At 34.1% G+C, this 22,490-nt stretch overlaps 1 protein-coding gene across 7 annotated transcripts in view; it reads left to right on the top strand.

Moving 5' to 3' along the window:
• Window positions 1-22,490, top strand: part of Hook3 (hook microtubule tethering protein 3) — a 123,524-nt gene that overhangs the window by 60,749 nt on the left and 40,285 nt on the right. For all 7 annotated transcript variants that reach the window (XM_071610155.1, XM_071610156.1, XM_071610154.1 and 4 more), the window contains 5 exons: window positions 1,941-2,104; window positions 6,176-6,316; window positions 7,982-8,183; window positions 17,359-17,469; window positions 18,182-18,269. In XM_071610155.1, coding sequence (XP_071466256.1) covers window positions 1,941-2,104; window positions 6,176-6,316; window positions 7,982-8,183; window positions 17,359-17,469; window positions 18,182-18,269 — 706 coding nt within the window. The remainder of the gene's footprint in view (window positions 1-1,940; window positions 2,105-6,175; window positions 6,317-7,981; window positions 8,184-17,358; window positions 17,470-18,181; window positions 18,270-22,490) is intronic.

Genomic DNA, 22,490 nt, shown 5'->3' with positions numbered 1-22,490 from the left:
GATCCTCAGCACCACATATAAATAAATAAAATAAAGTTATTGTGTCCAACTACAACTATAAAAATAAATATTAAAAAATGATTTTTAAAAGTTCTATTTGTAAAATTTTAATTGGAGATTGCTAGTAGACATACGAATAGAAATGATTCCAGTTCAGGGTTCTAGACTAGAAATAGAAATATGTCAGTTGTCAGAAAATAGATGGGGCTTATAGCCATGAAACCTGAAGCCATCACTATATTTAGAAAAGATAAGCTCTAGGCACTGTTAGGGAAATTGAGAAGAATAGAATCCAAAAGAATGAAGCCAAATGATATAAGTGCTTCAAGAAGGATAACCAATTGTGTCAAATGTTGACTTAGTGACTTGGGGGTCAGTGATCCTGATGAACAGTAGAGTGATAGGGCCAATAGCCCAACTGGAACAAGTTAAAGAGAAAATGGATAAATAAATAAATGTACCTGTCAAAATTTACAAAAGAAAATGGGGGATTGTAGTAGGACTGGAATATAGCTCAGTGGTAGAGTACCTGTGTGTGCAAGACCCTGGGTTCAATTTCCAGCACCACACATGTATACTTTTTTAAAAAAACAGAACAAAATAGGTGGAAGAAAGAAAAAAGTAAAAACATCAGGAAACTTATGTTTATTACTGGGGATTATACCCACTGACACTTTACTACTGAACTACATTCCTAGCCCTTTTAAAATTTTTTTGAGATAGAGTCTAATTTGCTTAGGGCCTTCCTAAATTGCTGAGGCTGACTTCAAACTTGAGATCCTCCTGCTTTCAGGTTCCAGGTTGCTGGGATTTAGATGTGCACCACTATTCCCAGCTTTTTATGACTATAAATCCCCTTCAGTTCCCAGGTCTGCATTCTGAAACTACAGATTAGCTAATATCTTCTAGAATTATATTAATAGGAATCACACATGTTCCTATGTTATGTTCTCTTTTGGTCTGGTTTTTGTTGTTTGTTTGTTTGTTTTCAGTATTTCATGTTATCATTATCAATGGGAACTTTTATTGCCCAAAAGTTACCTGTACAGTGGATATACTCTAATGTATTTATCAATTTACTTACTGATAAATGTTCGGGTTATTTCCAGTGTTTCTCTATTACAAGTGAAACTGGCAAAATCTTTTTAAGGACTGGGGCTGTGTCTCAGCAGTAGAGTACTTGCCTTGCTTGTGTGAGGCACTGAGTTCGATTCTCAGCACCACATGTAGATAAATTTTTTTAAAAAAAGGTCTATCAACAACTAAAAAAAAAATTTAAAAAAACTTTTTAAGTTATTGTGTGGGCATATGCTTTTACTTCTCTTTGAGTAAATGCCTAGGAGTGGAATGGCTAGATAAGTTACATGGTAGTTACATGTGTAGTTTTTTTGAGACTGCTGACCTGTTTTCCAAAGTGTTTGAAATATTTTATAGTCTCATCAGTGATACCTTTTATTCTTACCTTCACCAATACTTGGTACAGTCTTTTAAATTTTAGCCACTTTAGTAATAACATTTTAGTGTGAATTTTCATTTCTTTGGTGACTCATGATGATTATTTTTCTGTGTTTGTCCTCTATCTTTGTTGAATATCTTTTCAAATACAAAATAAAGCCAGATGTGGTGGTGCATAGCTGTAAGCCAAGCTACTTAGAAGGCTGAGGCAGGAGCATTGCTTGAGCCCAGAAAGTTGAGGTGCCTGGGTAGTGTAGTCAGACCCATATCTCAAAATAATAAATAAATAAGAAATAAAAAATTAATTCTTATCTACTTGTACATATTGTTCTATGTGAAAAATATTCCAAAATAATGCAAATGTTTTAAATGGAAATTAACTGTATTCTTTAATGTAGGGTTTGATTCATAATAGTAATTCACAGGAGACTGAACTGATGCAGTGTAATTGAAGGAAATAATTGCTGTCTTCTGTATTTCAACAGGTTGCAGCACTGCAAGAGGAGAAAAGTAGTTTATTGGCAGAGAATCAGATATTAATGGAAAGACTCAATCAATCTGATTCCATAGAAGATCCCAACAGTCCAGCAGGAAGAAGGCATTTGCAACTCCAAACTCAATTAGAACAGCTACAAGAAGAAACATTCAGGTAAAAGACCACCCATTAAACTTGAATTTTAAAAAATTTTGTAACTGTCACTTAACGGTTAGGAATATAGTATTAGGACTTCTGGTTAACTGCAGACTGAGACAAAGGTGTGTAATAAATAACTTCCTCAGATCTTTCCATACAAGTTATGTGACATAACTTCACATCTAGGATGAATTGTATCAAATATTTAATATTTTTTCATGACAGAATGCTCCACCTGCAAAATAACAGTGAAAAAAAGAAAGAAACCAAACACCAGCCCTGCATTCCACACATCTGTCCCACCCCCACTATAGTGTTGTAGTAAGCAAAGGCAGACCACGAACAAATTAGAGGAAGACAGGAAGAATGCTAGTGAAGGGATATGAGATGAGTTGGGAACCAGGTGAGTTGGCATACTCCTGTAGTCATAGATAATAGAGAGACTGAGGCAGGACAGTCATTAGACCAGCATGGGCAACCTAATGAGACCCCCTTCTCAAAAAAGAGAAGAAAAAAATAGGCAAGGTGAGTTGGAGCAATCATCAGAAAGATTAAATTCATTCAAAACTAAAATTCCTTTTAAAAAAAACAACAGATAACTGGGCAGAGTGAACCACAGATTACCTGATAGGAATTTCAAAGTAAATTCATTTTTGTAAAGAGCCAGAGTTGGTAAAAGAATACAGAAGGAAACTTTAAAGAGACACAATATACACAGGCATACAATTTAAAGAGATAATACAAAGACCTAGAGCATGATTTAAGAGATAAGTTTATTTTAAAAGACAAGCTGATTTAAAACAATAGGTACAATTTAAAGGAACCATCTTTCAAACACATCTTCTGGAGAAGTAAAAGGCCAAAAGGGAAAGGGAAAAGAGAATCAGGAAATTTTGATATGCTTTAAGATGAAATAAAAGCACAAAATTGAAGGTCTTAGCAGCATTATGAAAATATTTTGTCACGGTTTACTAAAAAATATATTATGACCTATTTCTTAACTGGCTATAGATTTCCATTGCTAAAACAGAAAAATTATACTTTTTTTTTTTTTTTTTTGGTATCAGAGTTTGAACCCAAGGGTACTTAACCACTGAGCCACATCCCCAGCCCTTTATATATATATATATATATATATATATATATTTTTTTTTTTTTTTTTTTTTTTTTTGAGACAGGGGTTTGCTGAGTTACTTAGGGCCTCAGCCTCATGAGCCTCTGGGATTACAGGCATGCACCACCGCACCTGGTGGAAATTAATTTGGTTTTTACTTTCCAAGTAGCTTAATTTAGTAATATACTTACTGTCCTTCATTATTTCTAAATGAGATGTTTCTGAATTTTCTTCTTCTTTTTTTCTCTAACAGAAGACAATAAAAAGCTTTCCTTAGTCCTCTTGGAAACCTTTGAAACAATCCATTCCTTATTGCCTTTACCAGCAATTCCAAATGGGATCTGAGGACCCTGAAGGTTCTTTGAGACTGTTTTAGAATGCATAAGGCTCTCTCTTTTCTGACTACATACTTGTGCAAGCCTGGATTTTCCTCATGTACTTCATTGAAAAACATCACAACAGATGAATGTAGAAACGGTTATTAGAACCCAACTTTCTTCTGTAAAACCAGATATTTCAGCTATGTAAATAGTGTTAACCTTCATTTTTTTTGTTTCATAAAAATGTAATTTTTTCCATAAACAATATGTTTGTATTAACATAATGGGCTTATTACTGTTATTTTCAATCAAACTAAGTAAATAGACTTAAATGTTTTAATTATTGATATGACAAATAGCAACAGATAAAACCTACATAATTAAAGGTTCTTTTTAAAAATATTTTTAGTTATAGATGGACACAATACCTTTATTTTATTTATTTATTTTTATGTGGTACTGAGTAAGGATCGAATCCAGAGCCTTACAAATGCTAGGCAAGTGCTCTACCACTGAGCTATAGCCCTAGTCCCTAACTAAAGGTTCTTTAGGGTTTTCAGTAATTGTAAGAATATGAAGGGATCCTGAAACCAAAATGTTTGAGAACCCTTTATCTTGACCTCCTAAGACAAAAATCCATGAATAATAAAATATAACTTTATCCTTTTGTTTCTAAATTGTGGCTAATTTTCCAGTTATAGTTTAGGGAAATTACATTTTCATTATTAAGGAAATCATGTTTAAAGTTTTGTTGATCCAGAATACATATTCATAATAATATATTTTGAAGTGCCTTAAAAACTCAAATATTTGATCAGTACTATATTTCTCAAGGATATTTGTTGTTGTTGTTAAATATCCTTGTAAAGTCAGATATATTTGTCCCACTTTCTTAGCTAACTAATGGTATGGTAAACATACACAAGTAACACAAATGAAGATCTAAATATATAAAATGTGTGATATGATAACATTTTCTAATCAATAAGGAAAGTTTAGATTGTTTGTTTATGGCTTGGCATAGGTATTTTGGCAGAAGTTAGATTCCAGCATTGCATCATACGCAAAATGAATTAAAAACTTTAATGTTAGTAATGAAACCATTGAAAATGTAATAGGGGACAGACAGGAAGGGCACCAAATAGGAAACAGGAAGCAGGTTTCTTTTGCTGCAGCCCGGTTAAGAGGGAAATCAATTAATCCCCTGAACCCTTAGTTCAGGCCATTTCAGAACTTTATACCTATTGTGTAAGGGAAGGGGCTCAGAAGTTCACAGTCTGCAGAAGTTCACACAAAAACAGCTTTTTCTTTCACTGTTCTGGGCAAGTTAACCCTTCAAGGACAGTGCCTGAGAAGGGGAGAGTTTATTTTCCCCCTTCTTCCCTCCCACTGCCACCTGTTACCATGGATCCCAATTAGTAACTACTTCTCTTTGAAATGTAAACATCTCTGTGAAGCTCTGGCTCAAGGCCAGAGGCCTTGTTAAAGGATCTTTCTTATCACACTTTGCATTTGCAAACACACTTCTACAAACATATATATAAAATTTTTTAATTTTTATTTTATTTTTTTGCTTATACTAGATATTTCATAAATATTTGTGAAAAACTGGTAAAGGTGCATTGATCTCTTCCAGGCCGGTGGGCACATAGATAGTGCAACAGGAACTAGGAAGTTTAACTACTCTTGTAGAGACTCTTCTACTTATAGACTAAGATTAATTATGGTGAAGATTTCTGGAGAAGCTTAATTAAGATTTTCTGTGGAGGAGGAAGTGCTATTACAGAAGTACTCACAGAAAATGTAGAGTTAAAATAAAGAAAGTTTATACACTAAAAGTAAAAACTGAAGTTCCAATCAGTTGAAATGCATAAAAATTAGGACTTATGTACGTATTTTTAAAATACTTATATAAATAAAATTAAAAGTCACTAATAGCATAAAATACTTGCAATAGGAGAGAGAAGAGTATTATAAATCAAAGAAAGGGGTTGGGGTTGTGGCTTAGCAGTAGAGTGCTCACCTAGCATGGGTTCAATTCTCAGCACCACATAAAGATAAATAAGTAAAATAAAGGTACTGTGTCCAACTACAACTAAAGAAATAAATATTAAAAAAAGTTAAATCAAAGAAAGGATATATGTTAAGTAAAAAGTCTAGTTAATTACAAGTAGAAATAGTATTAATGATTTTTTTTTTAACATGAGAATGAAAGGTGCGCTCCCAAAATGTTAAACAATAGTTATTTGGATTAATACATGGTATTAATTTTCTTTGCTTTTCTGTATTTTGCAAATTTCAGAAAGAAATATATATTAATTTCATAATTAGAAAATAAAACCTTAGAGGTGGGGGTGTGACTCAGCAGTAGAGTGGTTGCCTAGTATGCCTAAGACCCAGTATTTGGGGGAAGCATTCTTTGATGTCTAGCTTTCTGACAATGGAGGAATGGTCACAAGTTGTCACTTTTTCAAGTGTGGAACACTGGAATCAACTTTAATAATAGATACAATTTAGGAATACAGCTTTTGGCCACAAAAATCACAGACATGTTGAAGAGTTTATTCTTATGTTTTATCTTCTTTTATTGTTCCAAAGAGAATTATGAGACAGTAAATAGTGCTTTCTTGATCTATTTTATTCTGGTTACAGGCTAGAAGCAGCCAAAGATGATTATCGAATACGCTGTGAAGAGTTAGAAAAGGAAATCTCTGAACTTCGGCAACAGAATGATGAATTAACTACTTTGGCAGACGAAGCTCAGTCTCTAAAAGATGAAATAGATGTTCTTAGGTAAACAATCTTTCCTTCATTGTATAATTTCAGACCCATCAGTTCTGTCTCTCTCTCTCTCTCTTTTAAAAAAAACTCTTGAATCTCTTAGCACACCTCAGTGTGTTTTAAGAGTCATACTACCTGGGTTCATATTCTACAGCTGCCACTTATTTAACCTCTATATTTTCTCAGCTATAAAATGGAAGTAATATACATACTTACCTCAGTTTTATATGAAGAGTTAAATGAGCTTATCTCTTGAAATGCTATCTGGCAAATCAGTCCTCCTGCCTGTTAAATAGAAGTTAATCTGACCATCATTTCACACTTGTCTAGCTCAGAAACATTTTTTTCTTATTACCCATATTCTTTAATTCTGAGCCCTCCAGGCACTTGATCTTTTTTTTTCTTGGATGCTGGCACATGTTGCAGGGCTTCATTTCCTTCATGGACATTTTCACGTTCACTTCAATTATTCTCTTATTGATACGTCACCACCTGCCACCTCAGTAGTCTACCATTCTGTTTCTTGCATAATCTCCAGTTATCTGTTGAATCATTCCAGTCATTTCTGTTTTCTGCTTCAGTTCTTTGAATACTGAGAATGAACAGAGAAAATTACATAGATAGTTTTGTCTAACTACAAATTAATGGTCTTTACTCTTCACTTATTATATCTGCAGTATTTTGGGGAAAAGTTTCTTACTCCTGGTCCACCATTTCACTATTAACCAGTACTTAGTCCTGTATCCCATTTCTCTCATAGTTGTTTGTTGTTTTTATAACTCTTTCACCTGCCCCCTCCATGTCTTAATCTCAGTAAATGACCTTGTCTCTTACTGCTCAGAAAAAAGAGATTATGAACTGTTGAACTCTCCCATGCTCTTTGTCTCCAGTACCTCTAAATTTTCTGAGTTTCATCATTTTTCTGTTGCTTGTAGAGTGTAGACCTCTACTCTTCCTCCTGTCCAGCACTAATTCATTTTTCAGTATGTCAGTCTCAAACCTTCCATGCTAATGTAGGGTCTGTGTTATATCAATTATCATTTTTCTTTGCATCTTGAATCTCGCTTCTTCACAAACACACACGCACATTTTTTTTTTTTTTTTACATTTAGGTCTCTTTAATTTTAAAAAGAAAGAAAAAGAAATATTTATTATTCCTTCCTTCCTTCTAAAACTAAAATTATGTAAGAAAAATTTATATTCTCAGCTGGGGTTATAGTTCAGTATTGTAGCACTCAGCTTAATATGCATGAGACATTGTGTTCAGTCTCCAGCACCACATACACACATATACACACAAATTACATTTTCCTTTTAGTTTCTACAATTTGCCACTGTCTATCTACTATTTTTTCCACTAAAACCTCTGTTCCTATGATCACTCATGACTCATGCCTAACAACTTACTTTACTTTTGTACTAAATGTGATTTTGCTGGCTGTCCCCTGCTGCTTTCCTTGAATTGTATAACATTCTAAACAATATATTTTTCTGTCATTTTGGACATTTTTACAAAATCTGAGCAAAAAATTATTCTCAAATCACTTTTGGTATCATAATTTCATTAGAATGTGTTGTTGCCTGATAATGCCTAGTAATCTTTCTTGGTTTAACATTGTCTAAAGATCTTAGCAGCCGTGTGTATATTTCTGATTTTTAATTTCTATCTTATTCTAGACATTCTTCTGATAAAGTATCTAAACTAGAAGGTCAAGTGGAATCTTATAAAAAGAAGCTGGAAGACCTTGGTGATTTGAGGCGGCAGGTTAAACTCTTAGAAGAGAAGAATACCATGTATATGCAGAACACTGTCAGTCTAGAGGAAGAGTTAAGAAAGGCCAATGCAGCACGAAGTCAACTTGAGACGTATAAGAGACAGGTAAAAGAACAGAAACAACTTTCCTCATGATGGTTTTAAGCAAGCTGTCTACTAGGACATATAGTTTATCAAAACCACTAACTTTTGTTTTTACAGTTTTTAATCTTTTCTTTATTATATTTTTTTATATTTAAAGAACTTTAAATATAATTCTTTTGGGGGGGTACCAGGGATTGAACTCAGGGGCACTTGGCTACTGAGCAACATCCCCAGCCCTATTTTGTGATTTTCTTAGAGACAGGGTCTTACTGAGTTGCTTATCGCCTCACTGTTGCTGACTCTACCTTTGAACTTGCAATTCTCATGTCTCAGCCTCCTGAGCTGTTGCATTAAAAGTGTGCACCACCATGCCCAGCTAAATATAATTCTTATCCAGAGGATTTTGATTGGTCTCTAAAGCAACTCTCCCCCACTTTTTTTAATTTTTAAAATTTAATATGGAATACTTGAGAAATACACAACAGGGCTAGGTGTGATGGTATGCTTCTGTAATCCCGCTACTAAGAAAGAAGGCTGATGCAGGAGGATCACTTGAGGCCAGCCTAGATAGATAACACAGTTGAGACCCTGTCTAAAGGTGGGTGTGGTGGCACATGCCTCTAATCCCAGAGGCTCTGGAGTCTGAGGCAGGAGGTTTGCAAGTTCAAAGCCAACCTCAGCAACGTAGCAAAGCCCTGTCTCAAAATAAAATATAAAAGGGCTGAGGATGTATCTCAGTGGTTAAGCACCTGTGGGTTCAATCCCTACCAAAAAAAAAAACCCCACAACAGCAAAAGTATAATACAGGTATAATACAGTAAATACATGCTTAAAAATACAACACTTTCTCCCTTGTTATAGGTAACTTCTGTATTGCTATATGGTTTTTGTTCCACGCATCTTTTTATACATTTGGGACATATCTGTTTATTCCTCAAAATTTATTACATTTTTACATGTTCCAAAACTACATAAATGATTCAGTGAAAACACTCTTCTGTCAGGGCATCATGGCACACCCACAGTCTCACCTACTAGGGAGTCTGAAACAGGAGGATCACAAGTTCAAGGCCAGCCTTGGTAACTCAACAAGACCTTATCTCAGGGTATAAAATTGAAAGGGCTGGGGATGTAACTCAGTGGTAGAGTACCCCTGGCTTCAAAGTAAAAAAAAAAAAAAAAAGAAATACTCTTCTTTATTTGACTTTTTTTTTCCTCAGTATATTTATGGGATTCATTCATGTTGATAGGCATTGCTTTATACTTACTATTCATTGTTAATGCTGTATATTATTCCATTGAGTGACTCTTCCAAAATTTATCTACTTTACTTTTGAAGGACATATGAGATGTTTCCACTTTTATACACACATGCACATACACACAAACATGCACACACACACACACACACATACACACACACACAGAAATGCCCCTATTAATCATGCTGATCATGTCCTGTGCACATGGTGGAGGTTACAGAGCTTTATCAATTTTTTTTCTCTGTCTCTCTCTCTCTCTCTGTCTTTTTTTTTTTTTTTTGGTACCAGGGATTGAACCTAGGGGCACATAACTACTGAGCCACATCCCTATTCCTTTTTATTTTTTGAGACAGGGTCTTGCTAAGTTGCTTTGGGCCTTGTTAAGTTACTAGGACTGCCCTCAAACCCGGGATCTTTCTGCCTCAGCCTCCCTAGTAACTGGGACTATAGGCATGTGCCACCATGCCCAGCTTTATGGAATTTCTTAGAGCATTGTCAATGTAATAGATGTTCTAGTCTATTCTTTGAAGTGATTATATTACCAACAAAATGTTTATATGGATTCCTTTGCTCCCCCACATCACCAACACATAGTATTGTCAAATTTAAATTTTGCCAATTGGTGAATATAAAATAGTGTCTCCTTGTGATTTTACTTAGCATTATGCAGATGACAAATATATGAACTGACCATATCTCTTTTGGAATTTCCTATTTTTATCTTTTACCCATTTTATATTTAATTCTTTTTCTTACTCATTTAACTTTTTTCCCCCTGGTACTAGGGATTCAATCCAGAGATACTTTGCCACTGAGCCTCAACTTTAGGTCTTTTTATTTTTTATTTTAAGAAAGGGTTTCACAAAGTTGCTGAGGTTGGCTTCAAACTTGCAGTCCTCCTGTAATTTATAAAACCTTTTATATGTTCTTTATGTTAATTTTTTTTAATATTTATTTTTTTAGTTTTAGGTGGACACAATATTTTATTTTTTATGTGGTGCTGAGGATTGAACCCAGTGCCTCACGCATTCCAGGCAAGCACACTACCACTTGAGCCACATCCCCAGCCCTTAATTTTTCATTTCTTTAGTTTCATTGTTCATTTCCTATAGACGTCTGACCTGCCAATATTTTTTGAGTCCTAATTTTAATGTAATGAACTTTAAATATCTTTTTCTTTATGATTTGTACTTTTTATCTTAACACATTATTTTCTACATAAAGATGAAAGTCTAATCTCTTCATTACAAAGATTTAAAATTTGTTTTGCATATTTAGATTTATAATCCATCTGGAATTTATTCTTTCCTAGGATGTGAGAGAAATCCATTTAATATTTTTGTCTGTGTGGATATGTAATGGTCCATTCTTCTTCCCCAGTGACCAACAGTTCTACCTTATATATTTAAAGTTTTCATTTTATATATGGGTTTATTTCTGGGCACTCTATTCTATTGGTGTCCTTGTTTATTTCCATGCTTCTACTACACTGTCATATTTTCTGTAGATTTTTAGTAATTTTGCTTTTGGTAGAGAAGGCTCTCTTACCTGTCCTTTTTCAAAACTGTCTGTTCTTGGACCTGTTTTTTTTTTTTTCCCCCTCTAAACTCAAAACCCTTGGAGTTGAAATTCCATTGAGTCAGTTGATTGTTTGGAAAGAATTGACATCTTTGTGACAAGAAGTATTCCTATGTATGAATATATCTCGATTTGCATTTATTTAGGTCTTCAGTGTCTTTCAATTTAAGCTCTTTTAAAGATCATGCACATATTTTACTCATAGGTATTTGTGGTTTTGGTTGTTTGTATAAATGTAGTTATTTGATGGAAGATACCATTTTCCATTTGTTGATGATTTATACTAATGAAATAGATTTCTTTTTCATTTTTTAAAATTTTAATTTGTTATATGACAGCAGAATGCATTATAACTCATATTACCCATATAGAGCACAATTTTTCATATTTCTGGTTGTACACAATAAATAGATTTTATTGGTTGATTCTGTAGCATTGCAAAATTCTCATATTACTTATGATAATATCTCTTTAAAGGTGATATAGTGAACAAATGAAAGTAATTTTGTTTCTTTATATTCCATACCTTCTTTTCCCTCCAGTATCAGCACACCTGGCCTTTAATACAACTTTGTGTAAAAATAATAGTGGGAAACCATTTCATATTTTTTATTATGTCCAGAATATTAATTTTTAATTATACTTATTGGCACATTTTAACTATACAAAATAATGGATTTCTTTCTCTTTTTGGAACTGGAGACTTAACGTAGGGGCATTTTTGCACCTAGCTACATCCCTGCTCTTTCTTTTTTTTTTTTTTTTTTTTTGAGACAGGGTCTTGCTAAGTTGCTGAGGCTGGTCTCAAGACTTATAGCCCTCCTGCCTTAGGTCAGTGGGATTATAGGTGTGTGTCACTGCAGGTGGCTAAATAATGGGTTTAATTGTCATATTTTCATATGTGTATATAATATACTTTGATTGTATATACTTTTCCCATTACTCTCTTTTCCTCCATTCTTCTAGTTCCTTCCTCCTTCTAATAGTCCCCTTTCTATGTTCATGTCATCTTTTTACCCCCTAGATTCCACATATGAAAAAAACATGGAATACTTATCTTTGAGTCTGGCTTGTTTCACTTAACTCGTTGATCTCCAATTCCATCTATTTTCCTACAAATGACATGATTTCATTTTCTCTATGGCTGAATAATATTCCATTGTGTGTATTTACCACATTTGTTTTATTCATTCATGTATTGAGCATCCAGACTGATTCCATAAATTTGGCTATTGTTAATAGTGCCATGACAACATAAGTATGGAGATATCTCTATTGTATGCTGACTTTTGTTCTTCTGGGTATTTACCTGGGAGTGATATAGATGCTGGGAATGTTATATGGTCCTTCTATTTTTAGTTTTTGTGAAATTTTTATAGTGTTTATTACTAATTTACATTCCCACCAATAGCATATAAGAATTCCTTTTCCCCACATCCTTACTCGCATTTGTTGTTGGGTTTTGTTGTTGTTGTTTCCTTGATAATAACCATTCTATCTAGAGTGAGATAGTATCTCAATGTAGTTTTGTTTTGTTTTTTTAGTTGTAGATGGACACAATACCTTTATTTTATTTATTTTATGTGGTTCTGAGGATTAAACCCAGTGCCTTACCCGTGCCAGGCAAGTGCTCTGCCACTGAACCACATCCCCAGTCCTCAATGTAGTTTTGATTTGCATTTTCTGTATATGTGTGTATGTACATATATGTGTACACATATATATTTTATTTTTATGTGGTGCTGAGGATCGAACCCAGTGCCTCAGAGGTGCTAAGCAAGCACTCTGCCACTTGAGCCACAATCCCAGCCCATTGATTTGCATTTTCCTGATGACTAAAGACATTGAATATTTCGTGTATTTTTCAACCAGTTGTACATCTTATTTTGTGTTAAATTTTTTTTTAGTTCCTTCTATGTTCTGGATATTAATCCTGTGTTGGATGAACAGTTGGCAATGATTTTCTTCCTTTCTATAGGCAGTTGCTTTACTCTGTTGATTCTTTCTTTTGCTATGCAGAAGTTTTTTCATTTGATATAATTCCATTTGTTAATTCTTACTACTATTTCCTCAGCTATTAGAATCCTATTCAGAAAGTCATTGCCTATAATACTGATTTCAAGTGTTTTACCTATGTTTTCTTCTGACAATTTTAACATTTCAAGTCTTACATAAGGTCTTTGATCCATTTGAATCAGTTTTTGAACAATTTCAAAATCTAGTTTTCAACCATCAGCAGGTAGTGGTTCACTTTTGACCTCACCATTTGTTAAAGAGGCTCTCTTTTCTCTAACATGTGTTTTTTGCCCCTTTGCCAAAAATCAGATGACTGTAGATGCGTGTCTTGCATCTATTCCATTGGTCTACATGTGTAATTTTATGCCATTTCCATGATGTTTTTGTTACAATAGCTCTATATTATATTTGGAAATCAGTATGGTGATTTTATGAACATTGTTCTTTTTTTTAGGATTGGCTAGTGTGTTTGGGGTCTTTTGTACTTCCATGTGAATTTTAGAATTGTTTTTTCTAGTTCTGTGAAGAATGTATTGGTAATTTGATGGGTATTGCATTGAATCTGTCAGTCACGTCCCATAGTATGGCCATTTTACCAATATTAATTTTCCCAGTCCATGAATGGAGAGGTCTTTCCATTTTATGATGTGTTCTTCAATTTATTTCTTCAGTGTTTTATAATTTTTTCCTTGTAGGAGGTCTTCACCTCCATGGTTAGGTTTATTCATAGGTATTTTATTTTACTTAAAACAATTGTAAATAGGATTGTTTTCCTGATTTCTTTGTTTTAATTTCTCAAAGAATTCAGTATTGGTGTCTGGGAAAGCTATCCAACTCTTCTGTGTTGATTTTGTATCCTGCTTCTTTGCTGAATTTATCAGTTCTAAGAGACTCTTGGTGAATTCTTTAGGGTTTTCTAGGTATACAGTTATTATCTTCTGCAAACAGTTTTCTTGTTACTGATCTATTTAGATTTTTTTTTAAAATTCTCTTGTTCAAGTTTGATAAGTCAAATATATCTGTAAATTGTTTCTTCTAGATTTTTTTAAAAAATTTTAATTACACCTGGATGCAATATCTTTATTTGTTTATTTTTATGTGATGCTGAAGATTGAACCCAGTGCCTCACATGTATGAGGCAAGCACTCTGCCACTGAGCCATAACCCCAACCCCTCTTCTGGATTTTCTAATTTATTGGCAATACAAGTTTTCAAAATATTCCCTAATGATCCTATCAATTTTAGTGTACTTCTTGTAATATCCCACTTTTTTCGTCTCTAATTTTGTTTGGTTCTTCTCTTTTTTGGTTAGCTTGGTTAAGGGTTGGTCAGAATTGTTTATCTAATCAATTCTTTGCTTCATTTATTCTTCGGATTTTTCTTTAGTGTCTATTTCATTTATTTCTACTGGTTCTTATTATATCTTTCCTTCTACCAATATTGGGTGTTGTTGTTTTTTCTTGTTTTTCTAAGTCATCATTAGGTTATATCTGAGGTCTATTTTTCTAATTTAAGCATGTGTTGCTATAAACTTCCCTCACATTTGCTGTATCCCATGTGTTCTTTTTAAAAAATATTTTTTACTTATACATGGACACAGTATCTTTATTTTGTTTATTTATTTTTATGTGGTGCTGAGGATTGAACCCAGGTTCTCACATATGCGAGGCGAGCTCTCTACCACTGAGCACAACCCCAGCCCGTCCCATATGTTCTTGTAGGCTGTGTTTCCATTATCATTTGATTCTAGGAATTTTTAAATTTCTCCCAGTTTACTATAAAAAATACATTGTTCAATATGCATATTTTTGTATAATTCCTAAGTTTTTCTTGATGTTAATTTCTATTTCATTCTGTTGTGGTCTGATAAAGATATAAGAAATAATTTTATTTGTGTGAATGTATGTGTATATTAGGATTTGCTTTATGGCCTAGAATGTTATCTATTTTGAAAAATGCTCTATGTGCTGATGAAAAGTATGTATATTCTGTATCTGTTAGATGGAATAGTCTGTAGATGGCTATTAAGTTCATATGATCTATAGGGTAATTTAACTCCAATGTTTCTTTTCTCATTTTTTGCCTAGATAATCTATCCATTGGTAAGACTAGGGTATTGAAGTCACCCACTATTATGGGACCTTTCTATCCCTTTGTGTCTTGTAGTGTTTTTGTTTGTTTGTTTGTTTGTTTTAAATAAAATTGGATGCTGCGAAGTTCAGTGCATATATATTTACAATCATTATATTTCTCTTGATTGATTGTACCCTTATCAGCATATTGTGATCTTTGGGGTTCTTTTGACCAATTTTGGTCTTTGTTGTCAGATGCAGGGATAGCCGTGCTTGCTTTTGGATTTCATTTGGATTATCACTCTCCATCTTTTTACCTTCAGCCTGTATGTGCCTTTGTCAGTTTCAAAGAGTTGGGTCTTGCTTTTTAATCCATTCAGCTAGTCTGCATCTTTGCATTGGAGAAATTAGATCATTTACATTCGGGGTTGTTATTGCAAGGCAAATTACCAGTTCCTGTTGTTTTGATATTATTGTTTTATATCATCTTTGTTCATTTCTTTCTCTTTTATTTGTCTTAGGGGTTTGATGGTTTACTGAAATAATCATGTTTGATTCTATCCCACTTCTCATTTGCTTATCCACTTATTCATATGTGTGTGTGTGTGTGTGTATAATTTCAGTTGTAGATGAATACAATACCTTTATTTTTGTTTGTTTTCATTTTTTTTTATTGGTTGTTCAAAACATTACAAAGCTCTTGACATATTTCATACATTAGATTCAAGGTGGGTTATGAACTCCCATTTTTCCCCAAATACAGATTGCAGAATCACATCGGTTACACATCCACATTTTTACATAATGCCATATTAGTAACTGTTGTATTCTGCTACCTTTCCTATCCTCTACTATCCCCCCTCCCCTCCCCTCCCATCTTCTCTCTCTACCCCATCTTCTGTAATTTAGTTCTCTCCCTTGTTTTTTTTTTTTTTTTCCTTTTCTTCATTTTTTTTTTTTTTTAATGTGGTGCCAGGGATCAAACCAGTGCCTCACACATGCTAGGCAAGAGCTCTACCACTAAGCCACAACCCCAGCCCATCTACTTATTCTTTTCCATGCTCTTTTGGTTGTTTATCTTGGTTTCTCATCTGGGTGTAGGATTCCTTTGAGTATCTTCTGTAATGCTGATTTAGCAGTCTTGAATTCTTATCTTAAAAAGTCCTTTTTCTTCTTAGATTTTGAAGGATATCTTTTCTGGATGTAGTAATTTTGTTTTCTTTAGGGCTTGAAATACATTATTCCATGTCTTCCTGACCCTTAGAATTTCTGCTGAGAAATCTGCTATTATTCTCATGGGCTTGCATTAATAGGTGACTTGGTGCTTCTCTTACAACTTTTAATATTCTTTCTTTGTTCCAACCTATTGATAGTTCATCTTGGAAAGGTTCTTTTCTGGTCATGTTTATTTGGAGTTCTAAATGTCTTCAGTACCGATGGCCACATCGTTGCTAAGATTTGGAAACTTTCCACCTATTATTTTACTGAATAAAATGCCATTTACCTGTAGTGGGACTCCCTCATCTATCACTTTAATTGCTTACTTTACATTTTCCCAGATAAGGCTAAGAATAAAAATTCAAGCATAATTCATCTATTAACTGGCTATGATTGTAGATTTATAAATCATACTCTTTTAAAACCCAAGTACTTGATTATCTTGCCAGCTGAAGAATTTTTGTCCTAATCCATCTTTTTACTACCTTACTACCTTTTAGAGCCCAAAGCAGTTTAATAACCACTTAACTCCTATTAAACTGGTACTGGCAACTTCTTCATGAACTTCTCACTTTATCTTAGCTATGTGATTGGATACCTACCCCAGCATTTCTTTCTCTCTTTCTTTTTCTTTGTTGTTGTTTTTTCCTCAATTCAAAAAGGATTTTAGACTATCCAGTTAGCTATATTGCTGAAAATGAAAATTCCGGAGGATTCTTTTATAATTTTCAGCACTGTTACTCTAGACGATTCTGATTTGGGAATTCAGTGTCTAGGCAGATTTTCATTTCTGTTTTTCTCCATTGTGTTCAGCTGCTGGGTTATATGCATTCATTTGAGTATTGATGGGGGGAGGGGGTTTTCATAGACTTGGAGAAGAAGAAAATGGTTGTTTCTTTTTTGTGGGGAGGGGATTGGGTTCTGGAGATCAAACCCAGGATCTCACACATGCTAAGCATATGCTTTACCAGTAAGCTACACCTTTAGCCCCCATAATGATAATTCCTAATGTTTCAAATAATAAAAATTAATGGTATCTTTCTGTATCAGGTAGTAGAACTGCAAAATAGATTATCTGAAGAATCAAAGAAAGCAGATAAATTAGACTTTGAATATAAGCGGCTAAAAGAAAAAGTTGATAGTCTTCAAAAGGAAAAGGATGTAAGTATGTATATTAGGCATTTTGATTTTGACCACTGATAAATTTAGACAATTATATTTAATTCGTGTTTTAACTACATTAATTCCTTCTGTTCACGAATTTAAAAATTAGAGATTCTATTTATTTTTAAATTGCAAAAAATTCAAAAAAGATTCCATTTGTTTTGGAAATAGATCTAAAATAAAATATGAATTATTTTACTTCCATTCTAATTTTTTAATATTTATTTATCTTTTCTACCACTATTGCCTCTTTTAAAGTGTTTTGCTCTTTCTGTAAATTTGTGTAGTTTTTCTGCTTTCTATGTGATTAATTTATAAGACATTTATTTTTCAGCATGTTTTGAATATTTTAAAGATATTTTTGCTTTTCAAGGTTTATGAATACTTAGTTTTTATTCTTTGATCTTTTGTGTTTAATGAAAAGGATGTTAAGAAATTAATTCCTTTTACTTAAGGATGGAGTAGATAGCTCTGTTTCTTATGTTTGACTGTGTGTTGCATATTGCCTTGCAATAGTGGACATTCAGTATTATTAAATGAAAAAAAAATTGTTTTAATCTTTTTCTTTATGATCTTTCCATAAAAGACCAAAATGTAAAGCATGTCCAGGTTCACTGTTGTTTATCATTTTATTAGGTAAGGCAAAGACCACTGATGAATAAATTCATAAAGCTTGAAGCTGACCTTCCTTGTTTATATATCCTTCCAGAGATTAAGAACAGAAAGGGATTCTCTGAAGGAAACTATTGAAGAGCTTCGTTGTGTGCAGGCTCAGGAAGGACAGCTCACCACTCAAGGTAAAACATCTTGTTAATCCAAACAAGATGATTTATTTCTGATGATTACCAAAAACATTAGGTTCACTTTAAGATAAAAATGAAAAATTGGTTCGAGGCAATAAAATTGATACGAATTTTTAAACTCTTACCCAGATTATGGAAAATAGGCTATAGTTATGGGACCAGATTTACTTGCCAACTTTTAGAGAAATTTGCTGGCATTTGAGTTTTTATTAGGTCAAATCATTTCTCTTTTTTATACCTTTAAAATAGACTTTATTTTTAGAGTACTTTTAGGATCACAGTAAAATTGAAGACACAGATTTCCCATAGACCCTATGCCCACAAACATGCATGGCCTCCCTCATTAACAATGTCCCCCACCAGAGTACATTTGTTTCAATGATGAATGTATATTTTTTATCACTGGGAGTTCATACTAACATTAGGGTTAATTCATATGGGTCTGAATAAATATATTGACATGTATCTACCATTATGGTATCATGCAGCGTATTTCCGCTGCCCTGAAATTCCATGTCTGCCCTCACCCTATTCAGTCCCCACTAACCCTGGGCAACCACTGATCTTACTGATCTTTTTTTACTATCTCCATAGGTTTATTTTATTCAGTAGCATAGAGTTGGAATCACCTAGTATGTAGTGTTTCCAGATGGGCTTCTTTGTTGTTGTTTTTAAATATATATGACTGTAGAATGTATTTTGACATATTATACATACATGGAGTACAACTCATTCCAATTAGGATCCCATTCTTGTGGTTGTACATAATATGGAAGTCATCTTTGTTAACCTGGAAATTCATTCTGAAAAACTCCTCATGTCTTCTTTAAAAGTATATCAAACATTCTGAGTCAGTGTTTTTTATTTGTTTGTTTGTTTTCCCTCTGCTGAGAAAAGTGGAATGGATTTTAATCCATTAAGGAACATCTCCAAAATCTATTCTTCCTCACTTGAGAGAATCAACACTCAGCTCACTCTTCTACTGCTCTTGCATGACAGTGGAGGACTGTGAAAGATTGATGACTTGAATAGCTTTGGTTTGTTCACTCCCACACTAATAACCAGTCCCGCTTGTTAGTTAGATAAAACTGGAATATTTCTTTTCCCATGACTACCCTTTTTCTTAATTCCTTATTTCTTCTAAAAACCTGCTTATTTATTCCTTTACCTTCTAATCTGCTCCTATAGTCTCTCTTTTTTGGGGGGAAGGGGGCTTACCAGGGATTGAACTCAGGGGCACTTCACCACTGAGTTGGTTAGTGCCTCAGCCTCCTGAGCCACTGGGATTACAGGCATACTCCACTGCATTCAGCTTCCTATAGTCTCACTTAACTAGCTCTCTCACCTGGCCTCATTTTCCAACTTATTCAGCCTGCCTATCAACTATTTTGACCATTTTCTCATCACTGCTTTCTTTTCTTCTTACCTTGTTTTAGTCCAAGCTTGTCAAACCTTAATTTAGGCAGCCTAAAGCCCCTCCCCACACACATTGCAAATTGCCAAAGTCAACTAAAGAAAAATATATCTTTCTTAATTATCTTCACCAAAAATTCATCATTTTTTATATAATTGGATCTTCATTGCCTGCCTGGCAGTTTTTTCACTTGTCTCTAATCAACTCTGCTTGAATTTTTCTAAAATTTTGACTCTAACCTGAACTTTAACCTTTTTATTCTCAGCTCCTGTATCATCAAGAAAAGGTAGACTATCTCATGTAAACTCTCATGTTTCTGTTTGCTACCTAACAACCTGTATATTTTTACCTTCTTTATATACATACCCTTTGACCTAACGATTTTACTCTAGAAAATTACCTTAATATGGCTTAAGGCATTGTTTCTCACAGTGAACTTTAAAAACAACCTAAAAATTCAGCAATGTAGAAATGGCATTCTCATTTGGCCGTGTACTGTGGAGCCATTAAAAAGAATAAAGAATCTGGGCATGGTGGTGCATGCCTGTAGTCTCAGCGGTTTGGGAGGCTGAGGCAGGAGGATCCTGAGTTCAAAGCCAGCCTCAGCAATTTAACAAGGTGCTAAGCAACTCAATGAGACACTGTCTTTAAATAAAATACAAAAACAGTGCTGGGGATGTGGCTAAGGGTTAAGTGCCCCTGAATTCAATCCCTGGTACAGAAAAAAAAATAATAATAATAATAAGGCAAATCTTGTACTTGCCTGACATGAAGAGATGTGTATGTTCCATCAGTAAGTTAAAAAAGAAGGGGACAGGGCTGGGGTTGTGGCTCAGCGGTACAGCGCTCGCCTATCAAGTGTGGGGTCCCTGGGTTCGATCCTCAGCACCACATAAAAATAAATAAATAAAGATATTGTGTACAACTACAACTAAAAAATAAATATTAAAAAACAAGTAGGGGACAGCATTCTTGATAGTCTCTCAGCAAACTAAAAACAGAATGAAAGTTACTCAGCCTACTAAAGGGTACCCATGAAAAACCTACAGCTAACCTCATATACCACATACTTAATGATGAGAGACTGAATTTTTTCCCCTCGAATTAATGCCAGGATGTTCACTCTCATCACTTCCATTCAGTGTGGTGTGAGAGTTTCTAGCAAGTGTAGTATGGCAAAAGAATGAAATAGAAAACATCTAAGATGGAAAATTTTGAAAAATGTAAATCTGGTGTGGAATGCCAGTGGCTTGGGAGGCAAGAGGATTGCAAGTTGAAAGCCAGCCTCAGCAACTTAGCAAGGCCCTGCCTCAAAATATATATATATATATATTTTTTTTTTAAGGGCTAGGGATGTGGCTCAAATGGTTAAGTGCTCCTGGATTCAATCCCTGGTACCAAAAAAAAAAAAAAAAAAAAAGAAAGAAAGAAAGAAATGAGATCAGTGTATTTCTGTATACTACCAGTGAATATTCTGAAAGTAAAATTAGAGTGATATGAAAAAGAAATGACATTCAGGGCTAGAGGTATAACTCAGTGGTACAGCACTTGCCTAGCATATGTGAGGCCCTGGGTTCAGTTTTCCAGAACTGCAAAAGAGAAAAAGGAAAAAAGTGCCAAGCACAGTGGTGTATGCCTATAACCCCAGCAGTTCCTGCAACTCAGATGGCTGAAGCAGGAAGATCACAAAATAAAATTTGTATTAAAATAAAATTTGAATAAGGGCTGAAGGTGTAGCTCAGAGGCAGAATGCTTCTTGGTCCAATCCACAAAAAGAAGAGAAAAAAAATGAAATAAAATGCTTAGGAATAAGTTTAAGAAAGAAATGCAGGACTTGTACACTGAAAACTATAAAGCATTGCTACATAAATTAAAATAAGGTCTAAATAAATGAAGAGGTCTCTCATATTCAGATATTAAAAGATTCAATACAGTTAAGATTACAGCTTTCCTTACATTGATCCAAGGATTCAGTGCAATCCCAATAAAATAATCTCCAGTGGACTTTTTTGTAAAAATTGACAAGCTGATCCTAAAATTAACAGGAGGATCACAAGTTCAAAGCCAGCCTTAGCAACAGCTAAGCAACTCACTGAGACCCTGTCTCTAAATAAAATACAAAATAAGGCTGGGGATGTGGCTCAGTAATTGAGTTGCTACCCAGTTCAATTCCCAGTCCTCACCCCCCCCTCAAAAGACATAGCAATCAAAGTAATTTACCACATTAACAAAATGAAGGGAAAAACAACTGTTCACCATCATGTAAGTAGATGCAGAAAAGGCCTTTATGTGTGTATATACTTATGGTAATGGGATTTACCCAGGGCCTTGCACATGTTAGGCAAGCACTCTGTCACTGAGGTGCACTCCCAGTTCTTTTATTTCATCATGAGATAAAGTCTTGCTCAATTGCCCAGATTGGCCTTGAAATTGCAATCCACTTGCTTCGCCTCCTGAGTATATTCTCAGCTGAGATTATAGGCATATGCTACCATACCTGGCTCAGAAAAAGCATTTTACAAAACCCAACATCCACTTATAATGTTAAAATCTCAGTATAACTAGGAAGAGAAGAAAATTTCCTCAATATGATATTTAAAAATACGAAAAACCTGTAGCTGGGGCTGGGACTCTGCAGTAGAGCGCTCGCCTAGCACATGTGAGGTACTGGGTTCAACCCTCAGCACCACATAAAAATAAATAAATAAAACAAAGATATTGTGTTCAACTACAACTTAAAAAAATAATAAAACAAAACCTGTAGCTAACATCATATTCAATGGCAAAAACTAAAGCTTTTC

Source organism: Marmota flaviventris, chromosome 3, assembly GCF_047511675.1.
Source record: "Marmota flaviventris isolate mMarFla1 chromosome 3, mMarFla1.hap1, whole genome shotgun sequence".
Lineage (NCBI taxonomy): Eukaryota > Metazoa > Chordata > Mammalia > Rodentia > Sciuridae > Marmota > Marmota flaviventris.
Note: the sequence above shows the minus strand (reverse complement) of the source record. Positions and strands in the feature narration are given on the sequence as shown.